The 25100-nt window shown below is 41.6% G+C and overlaps 1 protein-coding gene across 2 annotated transcripts in view; it reads left to right on the forward strand.

Moving 5' to 3' along the window:
- si:ch1073-456m8.1 (uncharacterized) overlaps positions 1 to 25100 on the forward strand; it is a 52372-nt gene that overhangs the window by 19445 nt on the left and 7827 nt on the right. The window contains exons 2-5 of one of the 2 annotated variants that reach the window (XM_057352280.1): positions 199 to 279; positions 4394 to 4429; positions 13725 to 13886; positions 14155 to 14238. In XM_057352280.1, the coding sequence (XP_057208263.1) occupies positions 199 to 279; positions 4394 to 4429; positions 13725 to 13886; positions 14155 to 14238 (363 nt within the window). The remainder of the gene's footprint in view (positions 1 to 198; positions 280 to 4393; positions 4430 to 13724; positions 13887 to 14154; positions 14239 to 25100) is intronic. The other variant, XM_057352289.1, reaches the window with a different exon arrangement.

Genomic DNA, 25100 nt, shown 5'->3' on the forward strand with positions numbered 1-25100 from the left:
TTGTTATACTAGTTGTCTGTATTTTGCTATTCTCTTAAATTCTGAATTGTTTTAAATATATATAGTTGTTAATCTTTTACTTTTGTCAATGGTGTGAACAGTCCTCAGCCCTCAAGTGGTTCTTTCAATACAGCCTAAGATTGCTTTATTGTTTTATATTTGTGATAAATAATATCATTTTTGATTGTTGTCATGCAGGCAGAAGAAACAAACAGGTACCTGTCACGCAATGACAGCAGATGTGGATCATTAAAACGAGGACAAAGAAAAGAAAGCCTTGTAAGTATGCTGATGCTTTATTTGAGTTACAGAAGTACATTACTAGGGATGTAACGATTCATCGTGAGCCGGTTGAAAATCGATTATAATGTGTGACAATTAGGGATGTAACGATTCACCGTGAGCCGGTTGAAAATCGGTTATAATGAGTGACGATTCAATTCGGTTGAGGCTTGAACTGAATCGCAATACATTCTTTGAACAGCAAGGGCCGCTATTTTCACTGCAAACCTAAACGTGGATGCTGATATTTCTTAAATGCAAAAAAATCCAAGAAAAGCACAGACAGTATTAGTTTGTTTATATTAAAGAGACTTTTTCTATTATTAATTTGTTATAAAATCGCAGTTTACTTTTGTTATTTGAAATAAAACATTATTTTATTATGCAAAGAAACGTAAGCATTTAAGAAATAATGCAAGGGAAGTTGTTCATTTCTAATTTGTTTCAACTCATTTTTTAAAAATAAATCGTGAGTAAATCGTGAATAAATCGCATCGTGAGATCAGAATCGTGAATCGCATCGCATCGTGAGCTGAGTGAATCGTTACATCCCTAGATGAGAATTCAAATCGGTTGAAGTGTGAACTGAATCGCAATAATTTTTTGAACAGCAGGGGCCGCTATTTTCACTGCAAACCTAAACGTGGGCATGCTGATATTTCTTAAATGCAAAAAAATCCAAGAAAAGCACAGACAGCAGAGATGGAAACTCGAGTCCGCGACTTAAGTCGCATAAACAGAGACTTGCGACTTGACTTGGACTCGTGGACAGCTGACTCGAGACTTGACTTGGACTCGTGACTCATGAGACTCGTAAAAAACGCAAGTCATTTTGGTAGAACATTTCATTCACATTCTTCCTTTACTTCCCCACATGACAGCATCATATAACACATTTGTCTATTAATTCCCAATCCATTATGTTCTGCAGCAAATGTCACAACGATTCATCTCTAAACACACAAAGTCAGCATTATTATGTACACGCGCGACGCATCTGGAGGACGCGTGTTCATCGTATAGTTATATAAACGACAAAATGTAGCCAAGTCTTACTTTAGTAGCTTCTGTCCAGACCATTTAAGTGCAGCAGATATTATAATGGATGATTAACTTTAAATAGTTTACATCAGTATTAATTTCGTTGACGAAAACTATAACGAAAATATTCGTTAACGACATGTTTTCACTCAACTCAACTTCAACTCAACTTTATTTATAAAGCGCTTTTACAATTTTCATTGTTACAAAGCAGCTGTACATGAGACATATTGACTATAAGCAAAATAATTAAAGTTGTACCTGCAAAAACAAGAAAAGGTTGAAAACACAGAAGACAGACATACCCACATACAAAACACTCCACACACACAATATGCACACGTACTAACACACATAGACATAGAGACACACACACACACACGGATGCGCACGCACACACACACAACACACACACACACACACACCGTACGTACACAGACAAGTACGCACACACACACACGCTCAGTGAGAGCACACATTTAGGATAAAGGAGAGAGAAGCACAGGTCAAATATAACAGACTATAAATTCCTATATGCAATATTAATTAAGTAAAACTTTAAAATTCTAAAGCAGCCCCCCCGGTCAGGCAGATAGTGCAAAAACAGTATGCAAACGGTGGCGAGGAACCCAAAACTCTAATCGAGAAAAAAAACCTCAGGAGAACCCAGGCCCAACCAGGGGATTCCAGTTCCCCTCTGGCAAAAGCTGCTGCCTCTGCACAAGCTCCAGAGAACTTGCACAACAAGGCTAAATAAAATAAATAAACTTAATAATAAAATAAATTATAGTTTAAGATTATCATTAATAATCTAATAGCATTTGAAATTTTGTGGTGAAGACATGTCAAGAGACCGCGTCCTTCTTTATCCAGCTCTATCATCTCAGCTCTTGTCAGGTCCCCACTTCCCATTCTCCGCTCTACCATCAGGTCAGGCCATGAACTGCATCCTGCTCGCTGTGGTAACCTTGGAACAATGAGACAAGACTGGCTGAGAGTAGAGTACTGTTCTGTACTCTTTGATGCAACAAGTACATCAGTTGTGTTTTTGGTTCCGGTTGATCTAACTAATGCAGCCTAAACCCTCTGAAGATTTATATTATGGAAGAGTAGTGTATGCAAGATTAAAAAGATGCGTCTTTAGTCTAGATTTAAACTGACAGAGTGTGTCTGCCTCCCGGACAGTGCAGGGAAGACTATTCCAAAGTTTAGGCGCTAGATAGGAAAAGGATCTACCACCTGCACTTGATTTTGAAATTCTAGGTATTACCAACTGACAGGACGCCTGAGAGCGTAATGCACGTGAAGGACTGTAATACAAAAGGAGTTCATTCAAGTACTGAGGAGCTAAACCATGCAGGGCTTTATAGGTAATAAGCACTGTTAAGTTTTCACTGACGAAAACGAGACGATAACAAAATAAAAATGAATGCGTGATACCGAAAACAGTATAAAAAAAACGGACATTTTCGTTAATTTATAAAAACGAGACAAAAATATTCTTGGCGGACATCAGCTTGCGTGCATGTGCTGCTTATCTCATATAAGCGGTAGAGAGAAGTCTCTGGGTGAAGAGGAAGCACTGACGCGTGTATTCTGCGTCTCCACGCGGTTAACAGCGTCTTATTTTCCTTCACAATCGCCAGTAAAGCACCACAAACTTGAAGCGCGACTGCAGGCGAGTCACCCTGAAACTCATTACAAAGGCAAGCATGAACATTTTATATGCCAATGTTAACTTATCCGCTAATGCCAGCTGCTGCATAACGTGAAATACAACATAAAGTAACAGTTAAGCCAAAAGAAGTGATGAAGTAAGTCGTATTGTATATTAAAAGATTGAATGACATGCTAAATATCAAAGCAAGTATGAATTGATTGAAAAATGATTGATGAAATGTAAGACAGTTTCTGTAATATGTCTTTTTGAAACATATTTCTCATTCAGTCTCAAGCAAAGAGTGCAGCTCTGTTCTTCAAAGAGGCATGATGCCATAAGCCAATAGCGCTTCAGTGTGAGCCCTGTCAGAGAGTTTCATTGGTTGAATGTACTTAATGAATACACTGTACTGAACGAGTCATTTAAGTCAAATGAGATTGAATGAACTAGTACATGTGTTCATGGTCTAATATTCTCTGTGTTGCAACAATGCATATCCAGTAGTTACTGAGCTTTTCTGAATAATAAAGGTAATGACCTGGTTTAATTTCATTCTAAGGTCAAGTAAATGATGTAACAACAGTTACATTTTTGTTTGGAACATTTAATTACACATCATGCAATTCATTACATTACTTAATTTAGCCTAGATTACAGCAAAATGGTTCATATTAGTACATCATTCTTGTGCATAAAATGTATTTTGATTTTGCACCGGTAAATGTGGCGCAAAGACTTAGTCAAAAGAAGAAAACACAGGATATCACACCAGCATCAGCACTGGTTCGAAGCACTGGTTTGAATACCCAAGACATTCTGTAGAGTTAATTAATAATTCAAAACTGATTTCACTTCATACACTGTGAATTACAATAACTGAGAAAACTATTGCTAAAAATAGAACAGAGACTTGAGATGTGACTTGGACTCCACCTCAGAGACTTAAGACTTGACTTGGACTCCACTTTAAAGACTTGAGACTTGACATAGACTCGACCTCAATGACTTGAGACTTGAATTGTACTTGGACCTCCGAGACTTGTGAACATGTCTGAAAGACAGTATTAGTTTGTTTATATTAAAGAGACCTTTTCTATTATTAATTTGTTTTAAAATTGCAGTTTAGTTTTTGTTATATGAAATAAAACATAATTTTACTATACAAAGAAAAGTGAAGCATTTAAGAAATAATGCAAGGGAAGTTTGTAAAAATAGATCGTGAGTAAATCGTGAATAAATCGCATTGTGAGATCAGAATCGTGAATCGCATTGCATCGTGAGCTGAGTGAATCGTTACATCCCTATACATTACTGCACAAGTGATATGTCTCATTTGCAGAAGTAAAAAAAAAAAAAGTTTAAGATGTGTTTTTATTTTTAATGACTATTTATTGAACACTCTATTTTTAGGGTGAAGAGGATCTTCTTATTGAAAAAGTAGAAATGGTACGTTTTTTATCAGATTATTTATTCATTTACCATATTTACACCATACACTGTTACAAGGAATGAGTTGAAAGCCTTTAAAGTGTTCGTGGTCTAGGTGTGGAGCCGATGAGGATTTTCATGAATCATGTCATGGAGAGGTGTGGCTGGTGAATCATCTGATGGGATACACAGAAACCACTCGATCTCATCGCTAGAATTAATCCAGTCAGGATTTTTGGAGCTGATACTGACTCCTGATTTCTTGTCATTATGAATCAGTTAAATAACCCAGATAGCACAGGTACATCTGTAAGATGTCTGCTAAAGCTCTGGAAAACATCTGGGCCCGTATTCTTAAAGCTTCTAAGAATCCTCTAAGGGCATTTTCACACATGTGGATCGATTGCTTTGTTCCGAAACCGGGGGTTAAATCGCTACAATATTGCAATTTATTTTAGTTCGGTTCGCATTCACAAGTGAATATTTCCAAACGGACCAAACTTTGTTAATAAAAGTCACGTGCGAGTAAACTCTCCTTCGATTGGTCAGAGTGCATCTGTTTATTTTCTGGGTTTCCGCTCAAAGGTGTCATCCGTCAGGATGGACAGACAGCAGCTACGTGGCATTTTTTGTGGCTTGTTTGGTTACTGCTGTTACGGAGTTTCTTTGCCTTCGCGCGGCAGTGTTCAACCGACCAATTAAATCCCATTTGTTTTAAGCGCTTGCTAAACACTTAATACATTTCTGTGTTTTTGTGAGTTCTGGAGAGCTGTTCGGCAATGTGTTTCTTCTGACCAAATTTCAATCAAACACTTCACTTCTTCCCTGCTCCAAGTGAGCCCACGGTTCATTTTGGGAGTGCGACAGGCAGAGCGGGCCGAGGGTCGTGAGGGAACTGCGTGTGACACTGGTCTCGCATCTCTCATGGCGGAGCTCGGGGAGCATAAAAGGAGGAGCGACAGCAGTGAAGGACGAGAGAGAACCAGGCCTGGATTTTATGTTATGTTTTATTATGTTTGTGTTTACCTTCGTTTTGTTGTTTGTTTATTTTATTAAAAGTTTGGTTTAACGTTCGCCGGTTCCTGCCTCCTTCCTTACTTTGAACATTGTTACAGGGAGCCATTAGCAAAACAATCTCTTTTGCGTAACAACTTTACGTAATTACCCATCATACATTGTGATACAGTCTGGTTCGTTGGTCCGTTGGGTCAGATGGCTTTCACACGTCTAGCGAACCACTCCAGAGTTCTTTTGCAATCGGGCCGAGACCACCTTGTTCAGGCGGTCTCAGAGCGATTGTTTGGGGGCGGATCCTAGCGCGATTGCCGTGTTCACATATGCCTAAACGAACCGAATCAAGAGAGAAAACGCACCAGGTTCCGAAACAAACCCTTATGTGTGAAAACGTCCTAAGAAAGCTCTTAATTTAGCTTAAAAACTTCTACGTAGGAGTCTTAGCTTAAAAGTGATTCAGGACCAATCTGAGAACAACTCCGAGCAAGGAAAATAATTTTATCTTAGTTAGGAGGCGGGGCTGACTCCGTTGATATGTCTTTTGAAGACTGTGATTGGTTGGTTGGCCAAGGAGAAAGAGCGCTTTTAAGTATAGGGTCATTAGTTTGAAATAGCACATGTAATTTATTTCTGTTTTACCGTACTCACGCACACACACATATAGTCTTTATTTTTTATTTATCGTGCTGTTAATGTCAACGTATTTGATAGAAAATGAAGAGTGACACAATACATTTCTGTAAGTTCTGTAATTGTTTGTGTGATCCCCATAGAAGGTGTGACAGAACCAAATCATCTCTGCTGCAGAGCTGCATTTCTCCAGTTGCTAAATATGTTGATGTAGTGATTTCTTCTATTTCTGCCGCTATGGCATTTCTGCACTGTCTTGGAGATGTTAGCGTGTCTCTAATAGGATCTGTTGGTGTCTTATTAACTCACTGTCATTCAATTCAATGTCATTTAATGTTATAGCGCATTTACAATTTGCATTGCCTCAAAGCAGATATACAAGAAAACCAAGATAAACCAAAGTTGAACACACACAAAAACAATAAAAAAACCTGATAAACCTTAAAAGTAATATGGAAATTGTCATGCATTGCAACACATTTCTTCTCACTTTTCGTGTTTCGTCCATTTTCTCTGCTGCTAAAGAAACTCTTAAGTCTCTTTAAAGTCCTCCTCGCTACTTTTTAAATTTTGGACCTTAAGAGCTCTTTTAAGGGTTAAGATGCTTTATGAATTACTTTTTTCTTTACTAGGATATTTTCTGTAATTTTAAGGGGAAATGCCCACATTTCTTAGAATTTTGTCACTAGGAGCAACTCTTTGCACTACGATTTTTCATGAATACGGGCCCTGCTGTGTAAAAACATCTGCTAAACATTAGGGACAATCCGATATTTTGGATCAGGGTCGATACAAACCTTTTTGCTGGATCGGTATCGAACTGACGGGACCAAACCAATTCCGATCCTTTACGTTAGCCGCAGATGTTATAAAGCTTCAAAAGGGACTAACTATTATGAAACCACCTTAAAAGTTTTCATGCACTATATTCCAAGTCTTTCTTATTTCATTCGATAGCTATATGTGAGAAACAAACCAATTAAAAGTTAGCATAATTAAGTTAATGGAAACTCTGACCTCCGCTGGTGCGGTGGTCTTTGTGTTCTTAATGTTATGAACATGGGGAGCAAAGATCTCCGCAAGTTCAGAAAGAGAAGGTGCTTTCAGCGCATCACTCTGTGTCTGTGATGCGCATAACTGTAAAGAACATAGAAGCGCATGCATTAAGCGCTGTAACAAGATTTCAAGGAAACAGGAAGGAAGAGGCTGGAATCAGGGTAGAGCTGACGACTATGAACTTTTATTACTAATAATTTACACAAGCGCTGTACGCGCATAAATCAAAACACTCCCACTTCCATGGATGAACAGTCTTTCTTGGCCAGAGCCTCTCACTCCAAGTTCTCAGCTCACTCGCCCAGAGTCCCTCGTAACCAGCCGTCAGCTCCGGTCTCTCTCCCCGACTGTCTCTGCCTTGCTGCTTTTAAGCCTCTCCACGCCAGTTACTGGAACAAGGCACAGGTATTCATTATTTGTGCGAGTGCCACTCACTCACCGCTAGTCTCCTCACTCTCTCTCCTGCTGCAGACTTCGCTGAACCACGCCCCCCTTGCCACATACCCCCACCGCCCGACTCAGGCCGGGGAGCCATCCGGCCTGCAGTCCTCCCCCCCCTTGCCGGTAGAGGAAGTCGGCCACAGCCATCTGTGCACCCGGCCTGTGGACCACCTTGAATTTAAAAGGCTGTAAAGCAAGATACCAAAGGGTGATCCAGGCATTGGTGTCTTTCATGCGGTGGAGCCATTGGAGGGGAGTGTGGTCCGAACAGAGGGTGAATTCCCACCCCAGCAGGTAGTATCTGAGGGTGAGAACAGCCCACCGGATGGTCAAACACTCCTTCTCTATGGTGCTGTACCTAGCTTCCCTCTTCGAGAGCTTGCGGCTCAGGTACAGCACCGGCCGTTCCTCACCCTCCACCAGCTGGGACAGTACTGCGCCCAGCCCTCTGTCCGACGCGTCGGTCTGCAGGATAAAAGGGAGAGAAAAGTTAGGGGAATGTAAGAGTGTCCCGCCACACAGGGCAGCCTTCAATTTGGTGAAGGCCTGCTGGCACCGCTCCGTCCACTGGACCGTATCTGGTACTTCCTTTTTAGTGAGATCAGTCAGCGGGTTGGTGAGCTCCGAATATTTAGGCACAAACCGTCTATAATATCCCGCCAACCCCAGGAACTGTCTCACCTCATTTTTGGTCTTAGGCCTCGGGCAGGCCGCAATTGCTGCGGTAGTCCACGCAGAACCTAACCGAGCCGTCTGTTTTGGGAACCAAAACTATCGGGCTCGCCCAGTCACTGTTGGACTCTTCTATTACCCCCAAATCTAACATGGCCTCTAATTCTGCCTGAACAACCTTTTTTTGTGTTCAGGTAAACGGTAGGCTCTACTACGCACCACTACCCCCGGTTCGGTTTCGACATGGTGCCGTATGAGATTCGTTCGGCCTGGACAGGGAGAAAACACATCGGCAAACTCCGCCTGTAGGCGGGCCAGGTCAGTGAGCTGCGAGGGTGAGAGGTGGTCTCCCCCCGGGGCCAGAGCAATGGAATGCGGTATAACATTCGCTTCTGGCCCGAGATCCTCCTCTGCGGATACCACCATCGCCAGCATCACTGCCTCGTCCTCGCTCCATTTTTTAAGGAGGTTGAGGTGGTAAATCTGACGTGTGCCCTCCCTATCCGTCCGAATAACCTCATAGTCTAGGACCCCGACTTGCCGTGTGACCTCAAAGGGTCCTTGCCACTTCGCAAGTAATTTAGAGTTAGATGTCGGGAGCAATACAAGCACCTTCTCTCCCGGAGTGAATTTTCTCAGTTAGAATCCAGATTATACAGACGGCTTTGTTTGTCCTGGGCCTGTAGAAAATTCTCCAGCGACAGTCGCCCCAGTGTCTGGAGTTTTGCTCTCAGGTCCAGGACATATTGAATTTCATTCTTACTTGAGGAACGCCCGTCCTCCCAGTTCTCCTTCAGGACGTCCAGCACCCCACGGGGCTGACGCCCATAGAGGAGCTCAAAGGGGGAAAACCCTGTGGAGGCTTGGGGGACCTCTCGTACTGCGAATAATAAGAGGGGCTCTAACCATTTATCCCAATTCTTGGCGTCCTCGTGGACGAACTTACGAATCATGGTTTTCAACGTGCGATTAAATCGTTCCACTAGTCCGTCGGTCTGTGGGTGGAAGACGCTGGTGCGAATCGATTTAATGTCCAGTAATTCGTACAGTTCGCGTAACGTACATGACATGAACGCCGTGCCTTGATCGGTAAGGATCTCGCAGGGATCCCCACCCGGGAGATGATCCGTAACAGGGCGTCCGCAACACTATTCGCAGAAATGCTGCGGAGTGGCACTGCTTCGGGATATCGCGTTGCATAGACCACCAGGACCAATGCAAAGCGATATCCCTGTGCAGATTGCTCTAATGGCCCGATGAGGTCCATACAAATTCTCTCGAAGGGGACCTGCATTAACGGAAGAGGGCGCAAAGGCGCTTTTGGGGTGGCCGGTGGGTTTACCAACTGACATTCGCGGCAAGACGCGCACCACCTGCACACGTTGTCATGAATGCCCGGCCAAAAGAATCGGGCCATGAGGTGACTCAGTGTATTACCCTGCCCTAAGTGACATGCCATTGGGTTACTATGAGCCGCCTGGAAAAGCATTTCCCGACGGCTTTTCGGAATCAACAACTGGGTTATATCTTCCTTTGTCTGAGTGTCTTGGGTCACTCGATATAACCGATTCTTTCTTATAGCAAAATACGGGTAGGAGAGGGCACGTGTGGGCTGAACCGGCTGTCCGTCGATGGATGCAACCTGCTCAAATGCCCTTTTCAGCGTCGCATCCTGAGCATGCTCGAGGGGAAAGTCATCGCGATCTGAGAGTACCAACCTCTCAATCTCGCGCGCCTCCCCGGAGTTCGGCTCCGACGGACCCGGCACCCCACTACCCACATGCACACAGCCTCCCCTACCGTGCTTCGTTTGCCAAGAGGCATCCGCACACAATAACCTCAGTAATTTAGGAAAAAGCGGCCAATTCGTCCCCAAAATTAGCGGATGCCTGAGGTGAGGATTAACCGCCACCTCTACACTATGCTTTTTCCCCATAAATTTAATGGGCAGCCTCAACAAAGGGTATTTCACCACATCCCCGTGAACACACCGCACCTTAACCTCACGGCTTTTACCCCATGCCCCGAGACGAACCAGGCTTTGGTGGATGGAGGTTTGGTTGCAACCTGAATTCACCAAAGCCTGGTATGTACCCCCCCAATACTCAGGGATATTTGGTACAGGCCAGCCGGACCAGGGGCAGCTCGTCGGGGACCTGGATCATGGTACCCACATCCATCACCGGGCATCGATCTAGGAAATGGTCCGGGTCCCCGCAGCGTCAACAAGCCGGCCCAGGCTTTCCCGACACCCCGATGGCAGGGAGTGGACCCGCTAACTGGCGTGGGGAGGGCGAGGCAGGCGGGTTGTAGGGCATGGCGTAGGGGTGGCTGGTCGACTCCAGCCCGGCGGACCTACCGGCCAAGCTTCCCCCTCCATCGGTCGGTCCGGTCCCGTAGGCTCCGCGTCCCCGGGGTCCTCCCCTCGGCGGGATCGGTGGGCGAGACCGTGGTGCTGGTATCGGTCAGGCTGCGGGCGTGGGGAGAGAGACCGCTGGTAAAATTTCCCCGATTCCAGGGCACGCAACCAGGTGGTCTTCCGCCAGCTGGATGGCCGAGTCCAGCGACGTCGGACGGTGGCACTGGACCCAGGCCACTGTTCTCCGGGGCAGACATGTCGTGAACTGCTCCAGTACCACCTTATCCACGATGCTCGCGACGTCGCTTCCTCCGGCCATCAGCCATTTGCGGCAGGAGTCCCAGAGCTGCTGAGCTAGCAGGTGCAAGATGGCCTTCTTCAGCTCAGCGTACACCAGGAGATTCTCCGGGGGTAACTGCTGCGCCGCCACCTAGGCCTCTCCAGAAAGAAGCGGTATGAGGTGTAGGGCCCACTGATCCTCCGGCCAACCCCTCGTGACCACTACCCACTCAAAGAGTCCGAGGAAGGCCTCGGGATCATCCTGTGGGTGGGCCCATTTTCTGGAGGACCAGTTCGGCGCGAGGCCCCGTCCGAACCTCCCGGTGCACCCAGCTCCGGAACGACTCGCGGTCCTCTTGCTGAGCCAGGAGGACCGCCTGGAAATGTACATCCTGGTCCTCCCGGAGCTGCAGCAACGCTCTATGTTGTTCCTGATGGAGGACCGCGAGTGACGAAATCACCTCTGCAAACGGCGAACCGGACGGACCAGAACCCCCGGTCGCGGCGCTCCTACTTCCTTCCATCCCGGGTTTCGGCACCAGTGTAACAAGATTTCATGGGAACAGGAAGGAAGAGGCTGGAATCAGGGTAGAGCTGACGACTATGAACTTTTATTACTAATAATTTACACAAGCGCTGTACGCGCATAAATCAAAACACTCCCACTTCCGTGGATGAACAGTCTTTCTTGGCCAGAGCCTCTCGCTCCAAGTTCTCAGCTCACTCGCCCAGAGTCCCTCGTAACCAGCCGTCAGCTCCGGTCTCTCTCCCCGACTGTCTCTGCCTTGCTGCTTTTAAGCCTCTCCACGCCAGTTACTGGAACAAGGCACAGGTGTTCATTATTTGTGCGAGCGCCACTCACTCACCGCTCGTCTCCTCACTCTCTCTCCCGCTGCAGACTTCGCTGAACCACGCCTCCCTTGCCACAAGCGCATTATTCTGTGTCCAGGATGTGCGTGAGCACTTTTGTGCCTCTCTGCACTTGAGACTTTTATATGGTGATAGTTTTGTGCAATAAACAGAAATGGATAGTAGTTTTACTTTTACTCAAGTACATTTTTCAAGTATCTGTAATTGTTTTTAGTACAGACCTGTTTTTATCTTGGAAAAAATGACCTCACTACATTATCAAGCACATATCTTAGCCAGGCCTCCCTGGCAGAAGAAATTTATTTTGATCTCAATGGGACGTTCCTGTGAAAATAAAGGATAAATGAAAAAAATGTAGGTCTACTTTTACTCCAGTACATTTCCTAAATTCATGTTTATGTTTTTTTTACCTTTAATACAGTACTTACGGACATTAAAATCCACTACCTTTCTACATTTAAAAGTAAAAATATGTAGATTTGAATGTACTCGAGCATTAAAATTAATTTATGAAATGTAGCGAATTAAAAAGTATGATATATGGTTTATAATGTAGTGAAGTAAATTTTTTCTAGAGTAAAAACACTAATAAAGTGCAGATATTTGAAAATGTATAAGTAAAAATACTTAAGTACTATCAACATCTGGCAATAAATGATATGTAATTCTACATTGATCAGAAAAAAACAGTGCTAGTACCAGATCGGGATCAGTATCGAGCGATACTCAGAATTCAGGTATCGGAATGGGATCTAGAAAGGAAAAAGTGTTATCGGAGCATCCCTACTAAACATCTTAGAAAGAGTAGTTTTCCATCCATTCTAAATCTTAAACATCTTACAGACATCTACTAGATATCTATATGACATCTGACAGCAGACGTCTCGGAGATGTAATGCAGATGAGCAAACTTTCAAAAAACGATGTTTTGCAGATGTAATGCTGGACGTATGTGTGCTATCAGGGAAGTATTCATTCTGCAACAAGCAATTTAGTATGCCTTGAAAAACACACGGTTTGATCGTGAGATGCAAGGAAAGTGTCAAAGGAATTGAATGTAAATAGTCTTAGGTGAACAAAAAAATCTTTGTCAGTGTCAAAACAAAAGCATGTGTGCATGAGATGTTGAAGTTTAAAGGGGTCATATGACATGGCTAAAACGAACATTCTTGTTTGTTTAAGATGTAATGCAATGTGTATACAAGATTTAAGGTTCAAAAACGCTGTATTTTCCACACACCGTGCATTTGTATCTCCTCTTTGCCCCCCTCTCTGAAACACGCGGATTTTTAACAAACCTCATGGCTCTGAAAAGCGAGGTGTGCTATGATTGGCCAGTTAACCAGTGCATAGTGATTGGTGGAATACTGCAAGCGTGTGACGGAAATGTAACGTCTCTTACCATATTTGGAACATCAGGTTCCTCTTCAATTGTACTGACAGGTACGCCCACCTTACTTGCGCTATGCATTTGGGCGGTCCTTGTCAAATCATACCAGGAACTGACGTAGATTTGTGGGGGTGTGGTTACATGAGGCGTTTCAGGCAGGTCTGGGTGAGCATTCACTTTTAGTTAGAGTGCATCTTTTGTTCCAACACTTTCATTTTTGCAATTTTACATGTCTAATACATGCATGGGCAACTTATAACACACCAAACACACAGAAAAACACGTGTTCGCGCCATATGACCCCTTTAACGCAGCCTATAATAGACCTGGAGCTGTCTATAATGATCATTTTAATATGTCAATAAAACATATCACTGGTAATCCATAGGCAGTAAACTTGTTAGCTGCTATGCTTGAACTAGAAGAACTACGCTTTGGTCTGATGTCGTAACCCCCATGTTTTACACACAATATTGAGAAGACCATACAGCATGTAGCAGTAAACTATGTTGATCTTGCAGATGAAATGGAGTTTGTGTCGATGCCACGAAAGGTTTTTACAGTGCTGGTGAAGAACTGAGGTTGTGTGTTTTTGTGTTCAGGTGGAGCAGCGAGCAGACTATGAGCTCTGTTTACAGGAGATGCGAGCTCTTGAGCTTCAGCAGGAGGCTCGTTTGTTTCAGGTGGACTGTCTTCAGGATGCTCTCGAGGGCGCAGAGGAGATGCTTTCTGAAGCCCAGAGAGAGGCTCGTGCAGTCACGATGGTATTATGTTTGTAATGACATCACTTTCTCTGCGTTATCAGCATTTGAGCAATTCTGCTAACAAATGCATATGGCACATATTGTGTGCATTTCAGACTTCTAGAGGCTTCATGGAGACAGTCAGCTTTTTAGTTAGTTTTTGAGTGCATTTAAATTGTTCAATAACTTATTTAGTAGTGTTCCAATTATATGGAATGAACATCTACGATAGATTGAACCATTTTTACTTGACCTCTTGTGCATTGACTGTGCTTTTCATTGTGTGCAGGAATTGGAGCGCGAGCGGGATGCTCGGAGGAAGCTGGAAGACATGGTGGCCTCATTAATGCAGGAGATGGAAGTGTTAAAAGAGGTGAGAGAGGACTTTTAGACATGAACCGAATGAACAGCAGTATTTCTTATGTCTACGAGTTGACCTCTCTTTGTGCTTTTTTTGTTTTACTGGTGTGGCATAGTACCAACTGTAAGCTGCATATGCTGTCACCTAGCGTACACTGTAAAAAAAAGTAAAAAGTCTGGCAGCAGAGTTTCCAGATGGATTCTGTTAAATTACAGAAAATAACTATTTCACAAAATTACATACACTAACTGTAAAAATACAGAATGCAGTTTACAGTCAAAATGGTTTAAATGAAATTATACCATGGTCTGTTTGAATGCTCCATTCTTGTTGGCTGGAAGGTGTACACTAAGGGTGCGTTTACACTTGGCATTAACATGCGACCTGTATCTGGATGTTGTCCACATACACATTGAAAAGACAAGTGTAAACGCGCTTCTGATCGGAATGTCATCCGATCAGCATGTCCTGATCCAGAGGTAGTCGAGGACGCATTGTGATCGGATCTCAGTGTAATGTAAACGCAATCCAGACAGTTTATCTACATTTACCGGTACAATTTCACAGAAAACCCCGCCCGCTATCATTATTCTCTCGTCTGTCCGAAACCTGTCAGACTGCGGAGCAGCTGACAAATGCAGCGGAAAGTTTACTCTTGCTCCCGAACGTTGCATAGTTGTTCATTTTCCCACGAAATTATCATGGATACTTTAACCTACAGAGGATTTATATCAAATCACACAGAAATGTTTTACTTGACCACTTCAGCTGTATCATCACTGTATTTGTGACTGCCATGAATGGCGTTGACTCGCGCACACACAGCGCCATCTTAAAACGCATCATTTGTTTATTTTCATGTCACAGACACAAATGGCAACACTATACCAGATTGTTTCTAACATACGTGTGTGTATTTACTGTAGCCTATACGGCGTAATCAACTCTCCGGTTCCCCGGGGGCTTCTGCCGCTTGTGTCTCGTACGGCTCTCACTAAATCCTTGGTGTTTCGAGTCTGACGTCATCACCCTAACGTGTTTTTTCATCAATTTTAACAATCATAGGTAGTTTAGATGGTTAGAGTAAGGTTAGGGTTAGGGTAAAGGTTTCGTAAGACTTGAAACACCAAAGATTTAGTCAAAACCAACAAGCCACGCCCACGGATCTGACTCGAAAGTACCGTCCCCGGAAAACAGATTAAGCGGCATACGGGCAGCTTGAAACGGAGCTCTGAATACACCGTATATCATTTACACACAGAAACAAGATTGTATAGTGTTGCTAATAGCTGATGTCAGTAAACACGCTATTTAGGGCGCAGACCAAAGAAACGACGCGCTGTCACTTTAAGCCGAACCAACCCAAATAGACGAGAACGATGTAAGTGGTCGCTTTTGATCATAGGAACTTCGGCCTACTTATGTGATTATTTTATGTGTCTGTGACATGAATAAACAAATGATGTGTTTAAAAACACCGTTAGAGTCTGTGTGTGTGTGCGCGCACGAGTGAAACCGGCACAGCTCAAGTACAAAAGCTTGTGTCATTTTACAAACGTCCTCTGCTTATACTTTCACATATAAGATCATTAATTGTTTTAACCGAGGTTTACTTCCCACCGCTGCCTCGAGTTCAACATGGCTGTGTATCAAATCTGTAACATGCTCATCCTCCCCGTTATACGTGTTGTGTGAAATCTCCTCGCACCGGGGCTATTTTTAAATTGCAGGCTTATTAAAATAATGGGCGGGAAACTATAGAGATCCGATCAGTTATCCAGATGTGGAAGCCACTTGTTGACAAGTGTAAACGCGCTGTGTCCTGATTGTCTGAAGATCCGATCTGCTTGTTCGGATCACCGAGATTGCATGTTAATGCCAAGTGTAAACGCACCCTAAGAGCGCTTTTCCACCATCGCGCCGAACGGTTCTAAGTCTGAAACGGTTACAGTTATGTTTCCACGTGAGCCTGGTTCGACACGGCACGATAACAAACTGTTCTGAATAAGGATGTAACGATTCACTCAGCTCACGATGCGATGCGATTCACGATTCTGATCTCAACAAGCAACAAGAACAATTCGGCACGATGGTGGAAAAGTGCTCTAAGAAAGGGATAATCCACGGCTAGCCATTCATTAAAGTATTTTTATGTGCAACGTGAAGGCCAAGAACCACCCGTCGCGAAGTGTAATTTTTCATCAGACAGGTGAAAATGACAGTTATTTTCCTTAGTTCATTTCAAACTTTGATCAAGCTGACTGGAACTACCCATGCATTAAACGGTTTTAATGCACACCTTCCAGCCAATCGGAATGAGTATTCAAACAGACTATGGTATAAAACCGTTTATTACACGGCTCATTTGAATGCTTGATTCTGATTGGCCAGTTGCGACATTCTAAGGGTTGTTCTTTTCAAATAACAACCGCTCAAAACTAATAACACCCTGTAACCCGGATACTGCAAATCATTTTGAGAGGGGCAGTTTAATATTACACAAAAAGTAATGATAAATATGTCTTTTAATAACATATATGACATTATATTTACAAATGATTAAACCAGTTTTTGCCTGTTCGTGACGTTTGAACGTCGTTTCTTTAAAACCGAAACTAAATGGCTTTTCCTCGCGGAAGGTCTGCATTCGGTAAAAATGACCTGAGCAATTCCATGAAAATGTCAACCTTACCATGAAAAAATAAAGTTTCTACTAAAAGAACAAAATCATTTTTAATTTGTCCATTTAGGCCTGCTTTATATTGTATTAATGTACGTCAATAAACATTTTAAGAAAATTGCCTTGATTTCCCACCCACATCAGGTATACAACAATGCCAAAATTACATTTTCCACCAACCATTTTTCATGCTTTCTGAAGAGGGATCAAAGGCTCCCCTTTTTGTACTTTATGTTTAAAAAAGGCATTTTGCAGAAAGATGAAGGCATGTCTGAAAAATTAATACACTCACTCTGTCTTACTATTACTGCCTTGTGAATTTATAATGGCTATAATTAGGATGTCACAAAGCCTCACTGCTGTGTCACGTCCATAACGTTTTAAAGTTTAAGTTTATGTCATATAATAATTACAAATACAAATAACTTGAAACTTAATATACAAAGCCAAATATGTATGTTGATGATTTTAAACAACAATTCATCTCACTTATTTGCTCTGAACAACCATAATAATTCGTTACGGGCGTGACAGTTTTAAGCACGTAATAGTGAATCATGTATCACAGACGCAGATGACATGTTGTGATCTGTTTTAAATATCATAATATTTGTAGCCTACAAATTATTTTGTCCTATAACATTTTATAAGTTACTAACACAATTAATAACAAATTATGAGAACGTCGATATCATAGGGATATACAGATCGCCACACTGTTATTGTGCTTGCAGCATTCGAATAGCGTTCATCTGATTGTTTACGTCCTACCTTAAAAGGCAAGCCTCTCTAGTTGATGCATTTTCCCTCGCTTTCTTGCCCGTGTCCTGAGAGACACTAGCCGGGTTTCCATCCAAAATTGCGAATTTAGTTAATGCGCAAAATTGGAATATCGCATGCATAAAACATTTGCGAATAAGCACCGTTTCCATCCAACTAGTCAACCGTCACTTCCTAATAAACTGCCACTAAATATCAGTAAGAAAAGTAAGAGAAGTCACTGAATATAATAATTTTCATAATACTTGCGCAAGCAGACGATTACGAAACACATTAAATGCGGTGCTTTTGTGGATGCCTGCTGTTTGGGAAACACAGTCGTGATAGTTCTAAGAGGCAATTACAGAAATACTTTGACGACTTTGCTCAGGCATTTAAGAATGACCGTAACAACATTTCTGATGCTGTGTAACAAGATCATTAGGCTACTCTAGTTAGTCAGGTTACGCCGTCTCTTAGTGCAATTACGTGACTTTTTGGAGGAATTTATTCGGAAAATGCGTTTCCATCTCCCATTATTCGCATTAACCCTTTTTAGCAAAAAAGAAAAACCACCTCAAGCGAGCGTAAAAACTTTTTTGCGAATTAAGGGTTTTTAATTCGAAATTTGCCATTTCCATCACTCGTTTCTGATGCGAAACTTCAAAATGCGAATAAAACCAGAGTGATGGAAACCCGCTTAATGTCGCGTCTCAGTGCTCAGTCACTGAACGCAATATCCGCACTCCAAACACGCCACATGCGCATCTTTAAAAGTACACAGAAAGCGAGCATATTCACGCTCTAAACACGCCACATGCGCATCTTTAAAAGTACACAGAAAGCGAGGATATTCACGCTCTAAACGCGCCGCATGCGCATCTTTAAAAGTAGGGCCTACACAGAAAGCGAGCATATTCGCGCTCTAAACGCGCCGCATGCGCATCTTTAAAAAGGCGAGCATATTCGCGCGCCTCTATAGCAGATCTTTGAAAGTACAATGAACGCGAGATTATCCACGCAAACGCCGCCACTCCGTCACGGTCTCCTTGAACGCAGACGCTGGTTACACATTAATAATATGTGAAACCATATAATTTGAAGTGTGGCTGTTTTGTATGAAGTTGATGAATTTTGCAGCCGAATCTACTGATATCTCGGAGGACAACATCCGATATCCATTTGAAGTCTCTGATTGTGGTTGTAAAGCATTTGTTCATGATTTTCCATAGTCGGGTAAGTGCCGGTTTCAGAGCTGTCACGACAGTAATGGAGATATGTCACGGGCGTAACATTGTTTTTTCCTTATTTCTTATTTTTCCTTGAATGCAAACACATTTATTAAAACAAAATCAATATTTCATGTTATATAAAGAGCCATCCCTTCTCCATTTGTTGCGTGTTATTGCTTTTGGTTTGTGCATTTTAATTCACAGAATTTCAACAAAGCTTGCTGTCCCAAAAACGTGTGTCTTTTTTTGTCACGTCCATAACGCATTATTTTTTCCTTTTTTTTAAACAGAAAACTCTTGCATATACTGATTTTTTTCTGATGTCTGCACTCTATTGTTAGGGCTGTAGAAAAATATAAACAGATGGTTCAATATATTGGTAACAAATTAATTTTCTGGGAATTTAAACTTCAAGTTTTGACTGCAATTGTCACATCCATAACGCTGGAATTAGCCACCTAATAAAATATTTCAAATTCACATTTTATGTCCCGTTTTTTTCTCATGTGGCAAGTAGCCGTGTAATAAGCGGGATAATGTGGAAGCAGCCAGCTGTTAAAGCGAAATAAGCCCCTTCAGTGTGACACAAGACCCTCTGCTTCACATTCACACTGTCGGGGATTATTTCTGCCATAACAACCAGCTGCTTGTACATTATCCCTTACTTAATGCACAGCTAGTCATGGATAATCCCTTACGTATAGTACTGTTGATTCATTTTTTTAAACCATGGAAAAACTTATAAATGTAGGGTTTTAATGAATTATTTTATAAAACTGCTCTGTCCGTCGGCAGTAATTTGCTTTTAAAGTATAGTGTTTCCATGTACAGTAACTAAGAAATAATTAATAAAAAATGCAATAAGTGCACAAATTCAAAACCAAATGTTTGTATATTTACAGGATTGATCCTTTTTACAGAAAAAAAACTCAAATTCTTCTACTAATCTTTGTAAATTAAAAGGTACTTATTTTATGAAACTACCTCCTACTCTTCAATTTCTGTTAAAATGCAGATATTATTAGCTTCAATAACCAAGAATTATTGTTTCAAAATGTAGTGCATATTACAAAAATCTGTAAATGTACATTTAGATTTTCATACTTTAAAATGTTTGTTGGACAGTACAGAAACGAGCATAGTTAAATGCGTACAATTTCTGAAAATGTAAGAAAATGCAGTGTTTCCCCTACCATTACCCTACAACACATTTGCTCAGTTACAAGGCCTTTCTGTTTTATACATACTGTGACTATCAGAATATAAAATAAATGGCCCAATAAAACATTAGATGTTAACTTATTATATACATATTCGACTGGGCTCAATTGATTAAATCTTTTTTTTTTAAGTGTGGTCCGGACCTCCGCCGCATAGAAAATACAGAGAACGCAAAAAAATCTGCAAATCTGCAGGATTGGGCAATGCAACGTGGTCTGTGAAATGTATGTGTGTCAATTATAGCACCAAGGTTGGGTTTGGATGAAAACATTAGCAGTTCTGTCTTGGCAAGGTTGAGTTGAAGGTCAGTCATCATCCAGCAGGATGAGATGTGTGCAGCAACCATCAGAGCATCCGGCTGGAATGAGAGGTAAAGACACATGTCATCAGGATAGCAGTGATATGTACATAGAGAGGAGAAGTGTCCAAGCACTGAACCACCTCCCAGTAGCTAGATGTTGCCACCTGGACCCCTCCACAACACTCTAAAGGACCTACCTGTGAGGGAGAACTTGAACCACTGGAGTGCAGTTCCTGAGATACAGTGAGTGAAATAATGATTTGATCCCCTGCTGATTTTGTAAGTTTGCCTTCTTACAGAGAAATTGAGGGTCTATCATTTTTATGGTGGGTTTATTTTAACTGATAGAGACAGAATATTTAATAAAATCAGGGGGGGAAATGTTATATAAAGGTTATAAATTGATTTGCATTTCAGTCAGTGAAATAAGTATTTGATCCCTGAGCAAAACATAACTTTGTACTTGGTGGAGAAACTCTTGTTGGCAAGCACAGAGCTCAGACATTTCTGATAGTTGGTCGCCAGGTTTGCACATGTGTCAGGATACATTTAGTCCACTCCTCTGTCAATCTTTAAGGGTTCTTGGCTGTCGTTTTCACCTCCTTCACAGATGTTCTATAGGACTAGGGTCTAGAGACTGGCTAGGACATTTAATGTGCTTCTCCTTAAGCTACTCTTTGGTTGTCTTGGCAATATGTGTTGGATCTTTGTCATGTTAAAGGCACATCCACGACCCATCTTCAGTGATCTAGTTAAGGGGAGGAGGTTCTCGTCCAAGATTTTATGGTACACTGGCCCGTCCCTCAGACCCTCAATGCGGTGAAGTCATCCTGTACCCGTAGCAGAGATAAAAAGCCCTAAAGCATAATGTTTCCAACACTGTGCTTCTCTGTAGGGATGGTGTTCTTGGGGTCATAGTCAGCATTTCTCTCCCCCCAAACACAGGAGTCAATTTGGTCTCACAGCACTTTCTCCAAAGCCTTTTCTGAATCATGTTGATGTTCATTGTCAAACTTCAGATGAGCCAGGCGGGCCTTCTTGTGCAGGAGGACCTTGCGGGTGCTTCAGGATTTCAATCTATTGTGGCATAGCGTGTTACCAATGGTTTGCTTGCTAACTGTGGTCCCAACTGTCTTAAAATCACGAACACGCTTCTTCCGTGTAGTTCTGGGCTGACCTTTAACCTTTCTCATGATCATCTTTACTCCATTGGAGAAATCTTGCAGGGAGCTCCAGAACAAGGGCAATTGATAGTTATTTTGTATTTCTTCTATTTCCAAATAATGGCACCAACAGTTGAGTCCTCACCAAGCTTCTGTCTGTAGCCTACTGAGGGTTTGTGCAGGTCTCCAATCTTGTCGCTGACATCTTTTAAAACCTATTTGGTCTTGAGCATGGTGGTGGAGAGGTTGAAATGGAAGATACAGATTCGGTTGGCAGGCATCTTTTATATACATAACAAGCAGATTTAGGAGTACTTCTTAAAGTGACAGGACTAATCTGTGGTCCATATAGGCACATAACCAATCAAGAATCTCAGAATTCTTGCTAGTTGCTAGGGGATCAAATACTTATTTCACTGACTGAAATGCAAATCAATTTATAACCTTTATATAACATTTTGTCTCTATCAGTTAAAATAAACCTACCATAAAAATTATAGACCCTTCATTTCTTTGTAAGCAGGAAAACTTACAAAATCAGCAGGGGATCAAATAATTATTTTCCTCACTGTATGTGGCTTGACAGAACAATTTGGTGGATAATTGTCAAAAGACAGATTCAGCAAAATGAGTGCAGATGATTTAGAAGCTGCTCTGCTCACTAGACTGGATGTTGTTCTGTGGGAGAAAATTTGTCTGATGAAGTTTTTACTAGGCAGTGTTTCCGCTACGATTTCACGAAACTGTGGCACTTGATGACGTCAAACGCTAATTAACATATTCGTGACATCATCACGTAGTTTTATACTGCGTTCAAGACACATCGGAAGCACAAATGTGGAAGTAACGTCTGGATTTTGCCAAGGTTAAAATTATTTAGTAACATTATTGTTACAAATGATTTAGTAGCATTGAAACATTACAAGTATATTTTAACATTAAAAGAGCACCGTTCCATAAATTATTTGAAGTGGGAATTATCTAATTTCCTAGTGAAAGAGTTGCAAATTTGGCAACAATGGCCGGACAAATAAGGAATTAATGGAAAAGTCAAAGTGCGTCACTGTAGTCGTGGTGGGCAGGATTTTTGGTGTGGTGGCCATTTTGCATTGGCAAAGTACAAAATAATAATAAATAAATAAAAGACTGATTACATATTGACACCAGTATAATTTCCCTGTCTGCAAGCATTGTGTCGTGCGAACTAGTGTTGTCAAAAATATCGATACTGAAAAATCTGAAACGGTTCCAATACCCATGTCCCACGTATCGATATCAGCTGCTTGTTCCCGCTCTCTTTCTCTTTTCCGACAGTGAGTTAACACACACTGCACGTGAACGCATAACAACAGAGCCCTGCCTCCTCTCACAGACTTGACTCGTTTGTGGCAGTTAAATCGTGTTTATGTTAGAAAAGATGGCCAGTCTCAGTAACACATCTGGCGTGGTGCACGCTCGTTACGCTTCCCGTGTTTACCATAGCGATCCATGTATGTGCGCTGATCAATAATTTTATCCACTCGTTTTATTCGCCCTGGTTATACGTATGTTGTTTATGTTAGTACAGAGTCTCCGCAACAGTTCTCATGTTTAATGCACGCGTTTCTGTCTTTATGTGCGCTCATCAATGATTTCATCCACTCGTCTCGTTCGCTCCGGTTAATTTGATGTTTGAAATAATGCTGGTGCGAGTAAAGTCTCCCCAACAGTTCTCGCGTGTGATACATGTTTACACTCCAGTGTTTACCATAGCGCTCTATGTGTGTGCGCTGTTCAATGATTTCATCCACTCGTCTCATTCGCTTGTTGTTAATTTTAGAAAGATGTCCAGTGCGGAGTCTCTGCAACAGTTCTTGCATTTAAAGTTTGTGTTTCTGTCTATATGTGCGCTGATCAATGATTACAGTATGGGCCTATGTGAATAAAAGCCAATTTAGCCAAATAAAAATGTAGGCTATTAACTAACATTAACGAACAATGAATGAGCAATACATTTGTTCAAGTATTTATTAATCTCTTTTAAATGTTAGTTAAAAAATACAACTATTTATGTAAGCTCCCCTGTTGAAAAATCCAGTATATGCTGGGTAAGGTATGTTTTGATCGATGCTGGTTTGATCTTAAACCAGCTAAGAACCATCTTAAATCAGCATATGACCATCTTAAACCAGCACACGAACAGTTTAAACCAGCACAAACCAGCAAACCAGCAGCAAAACATACAAAACCAGCATAGGCTGGTTTTTTCAACAGGGTCTGGTCCATTAATACTGACAAATACAACTTTGATTTTAAATAGTAAATGTATTCGTAAAATTAACATTAGATTAACAATTAATAAATAATATAAAAATATATACCTCATTATATAGTCTTGTTCAATTTAACTTCAAATAAAATTTAAAAAGGCCTATATTGCTATTGCTTATTAGGGCCTTTTTGCTATGGCAGTTTATTCCCCGTGGTATCGAAAATGGTATCGAATATCGATATTTTTTTAGGTATTGAATCGAAGTTAGAAATTCCAGTATCGTGACAACACTAGTGCGAACCAATATTTATCATTTGAAAAAATACAGTATATCCATGCAGTACTTTAGGAGAGGCTTTCCTGGCATTACCAGATAGCTGGAGCAGGGAACTAGAAAAGTTCAGGCTTCTATTGATTGCCTTTTTTGGGCACAGGGTTTAATATACTGGGCTATTACATTATGAAGTAATTTGTTGTATTATGTAGAAGAGAAAACTACATTTAACAATAGATGGGTGGAATCTGAAACAATGGAGGCCTTACTGTTGCAAAACCAAACCTTGCTCAGTTGCATCACAATGATAAAATGGATATACAATATTTAAAATGAAAATGTTTTTTTGCCACTTCCAGTGCAATTATGTCATCAGAAGACGTGTCCATGCTGATTTCAGATTTTGAAAAGGTTTACTCTTTACACACCTGGATTGCCATGCTCACCTGCTGTGGATCTCCAGTCTTTCCACACAATCTGAAATAATAATAATAATACTTTGTACTACATTCACACATTACAGCATATGTTCCACAGAGACAATGATCTGAAAGCTGAGCAGCAAAGGTTACAGTAACGTTAACAAAAAACACACACAGCCTGCTGCTCATAATTGCGTTTTTAGTTATTGTGCAGTTTTAATTGTGGTATCTAATTAAACTCCAGTTTAATAGCTGTGAGAAGTCAGATTTGTAGCATTCATCTCGACAGATTTTACTCTGATCATATATTTTCCATATAATAACATAATAAATAGAAATGACCAGATTCATTAATCAAATGACCAGCGTCAAGGTCATCTGAAGACCAGTATACCACGTTGCTACAACGTTCTCCATGGAATTAATGCTTGACGTGCTTGATTAATTAACTATTAATTAACTATAATTAATTAACTTGCCAAGACGTCCTCAGAACGTGGTCACAAAGTAATGTCACGGTGACCAAATGAAGACGAACTGGCGATATTGTCAGAACGTACTGTGTTTGCTG

This window comes from Triplophysa rosa, linkage group LG2 (genome assembly GCF_024868665.1).
Source record: "Triplophysa rosa linkage group LG2, Trosa_1v2, whole genome shotgun sequence".
Taxonomy (NCBI): Eukaryota; Metazoa; Chordata; class Actinopteri; order Cypriniformes; family Nemacheilidae; genus Triplophysa; species Triplophysa rosa.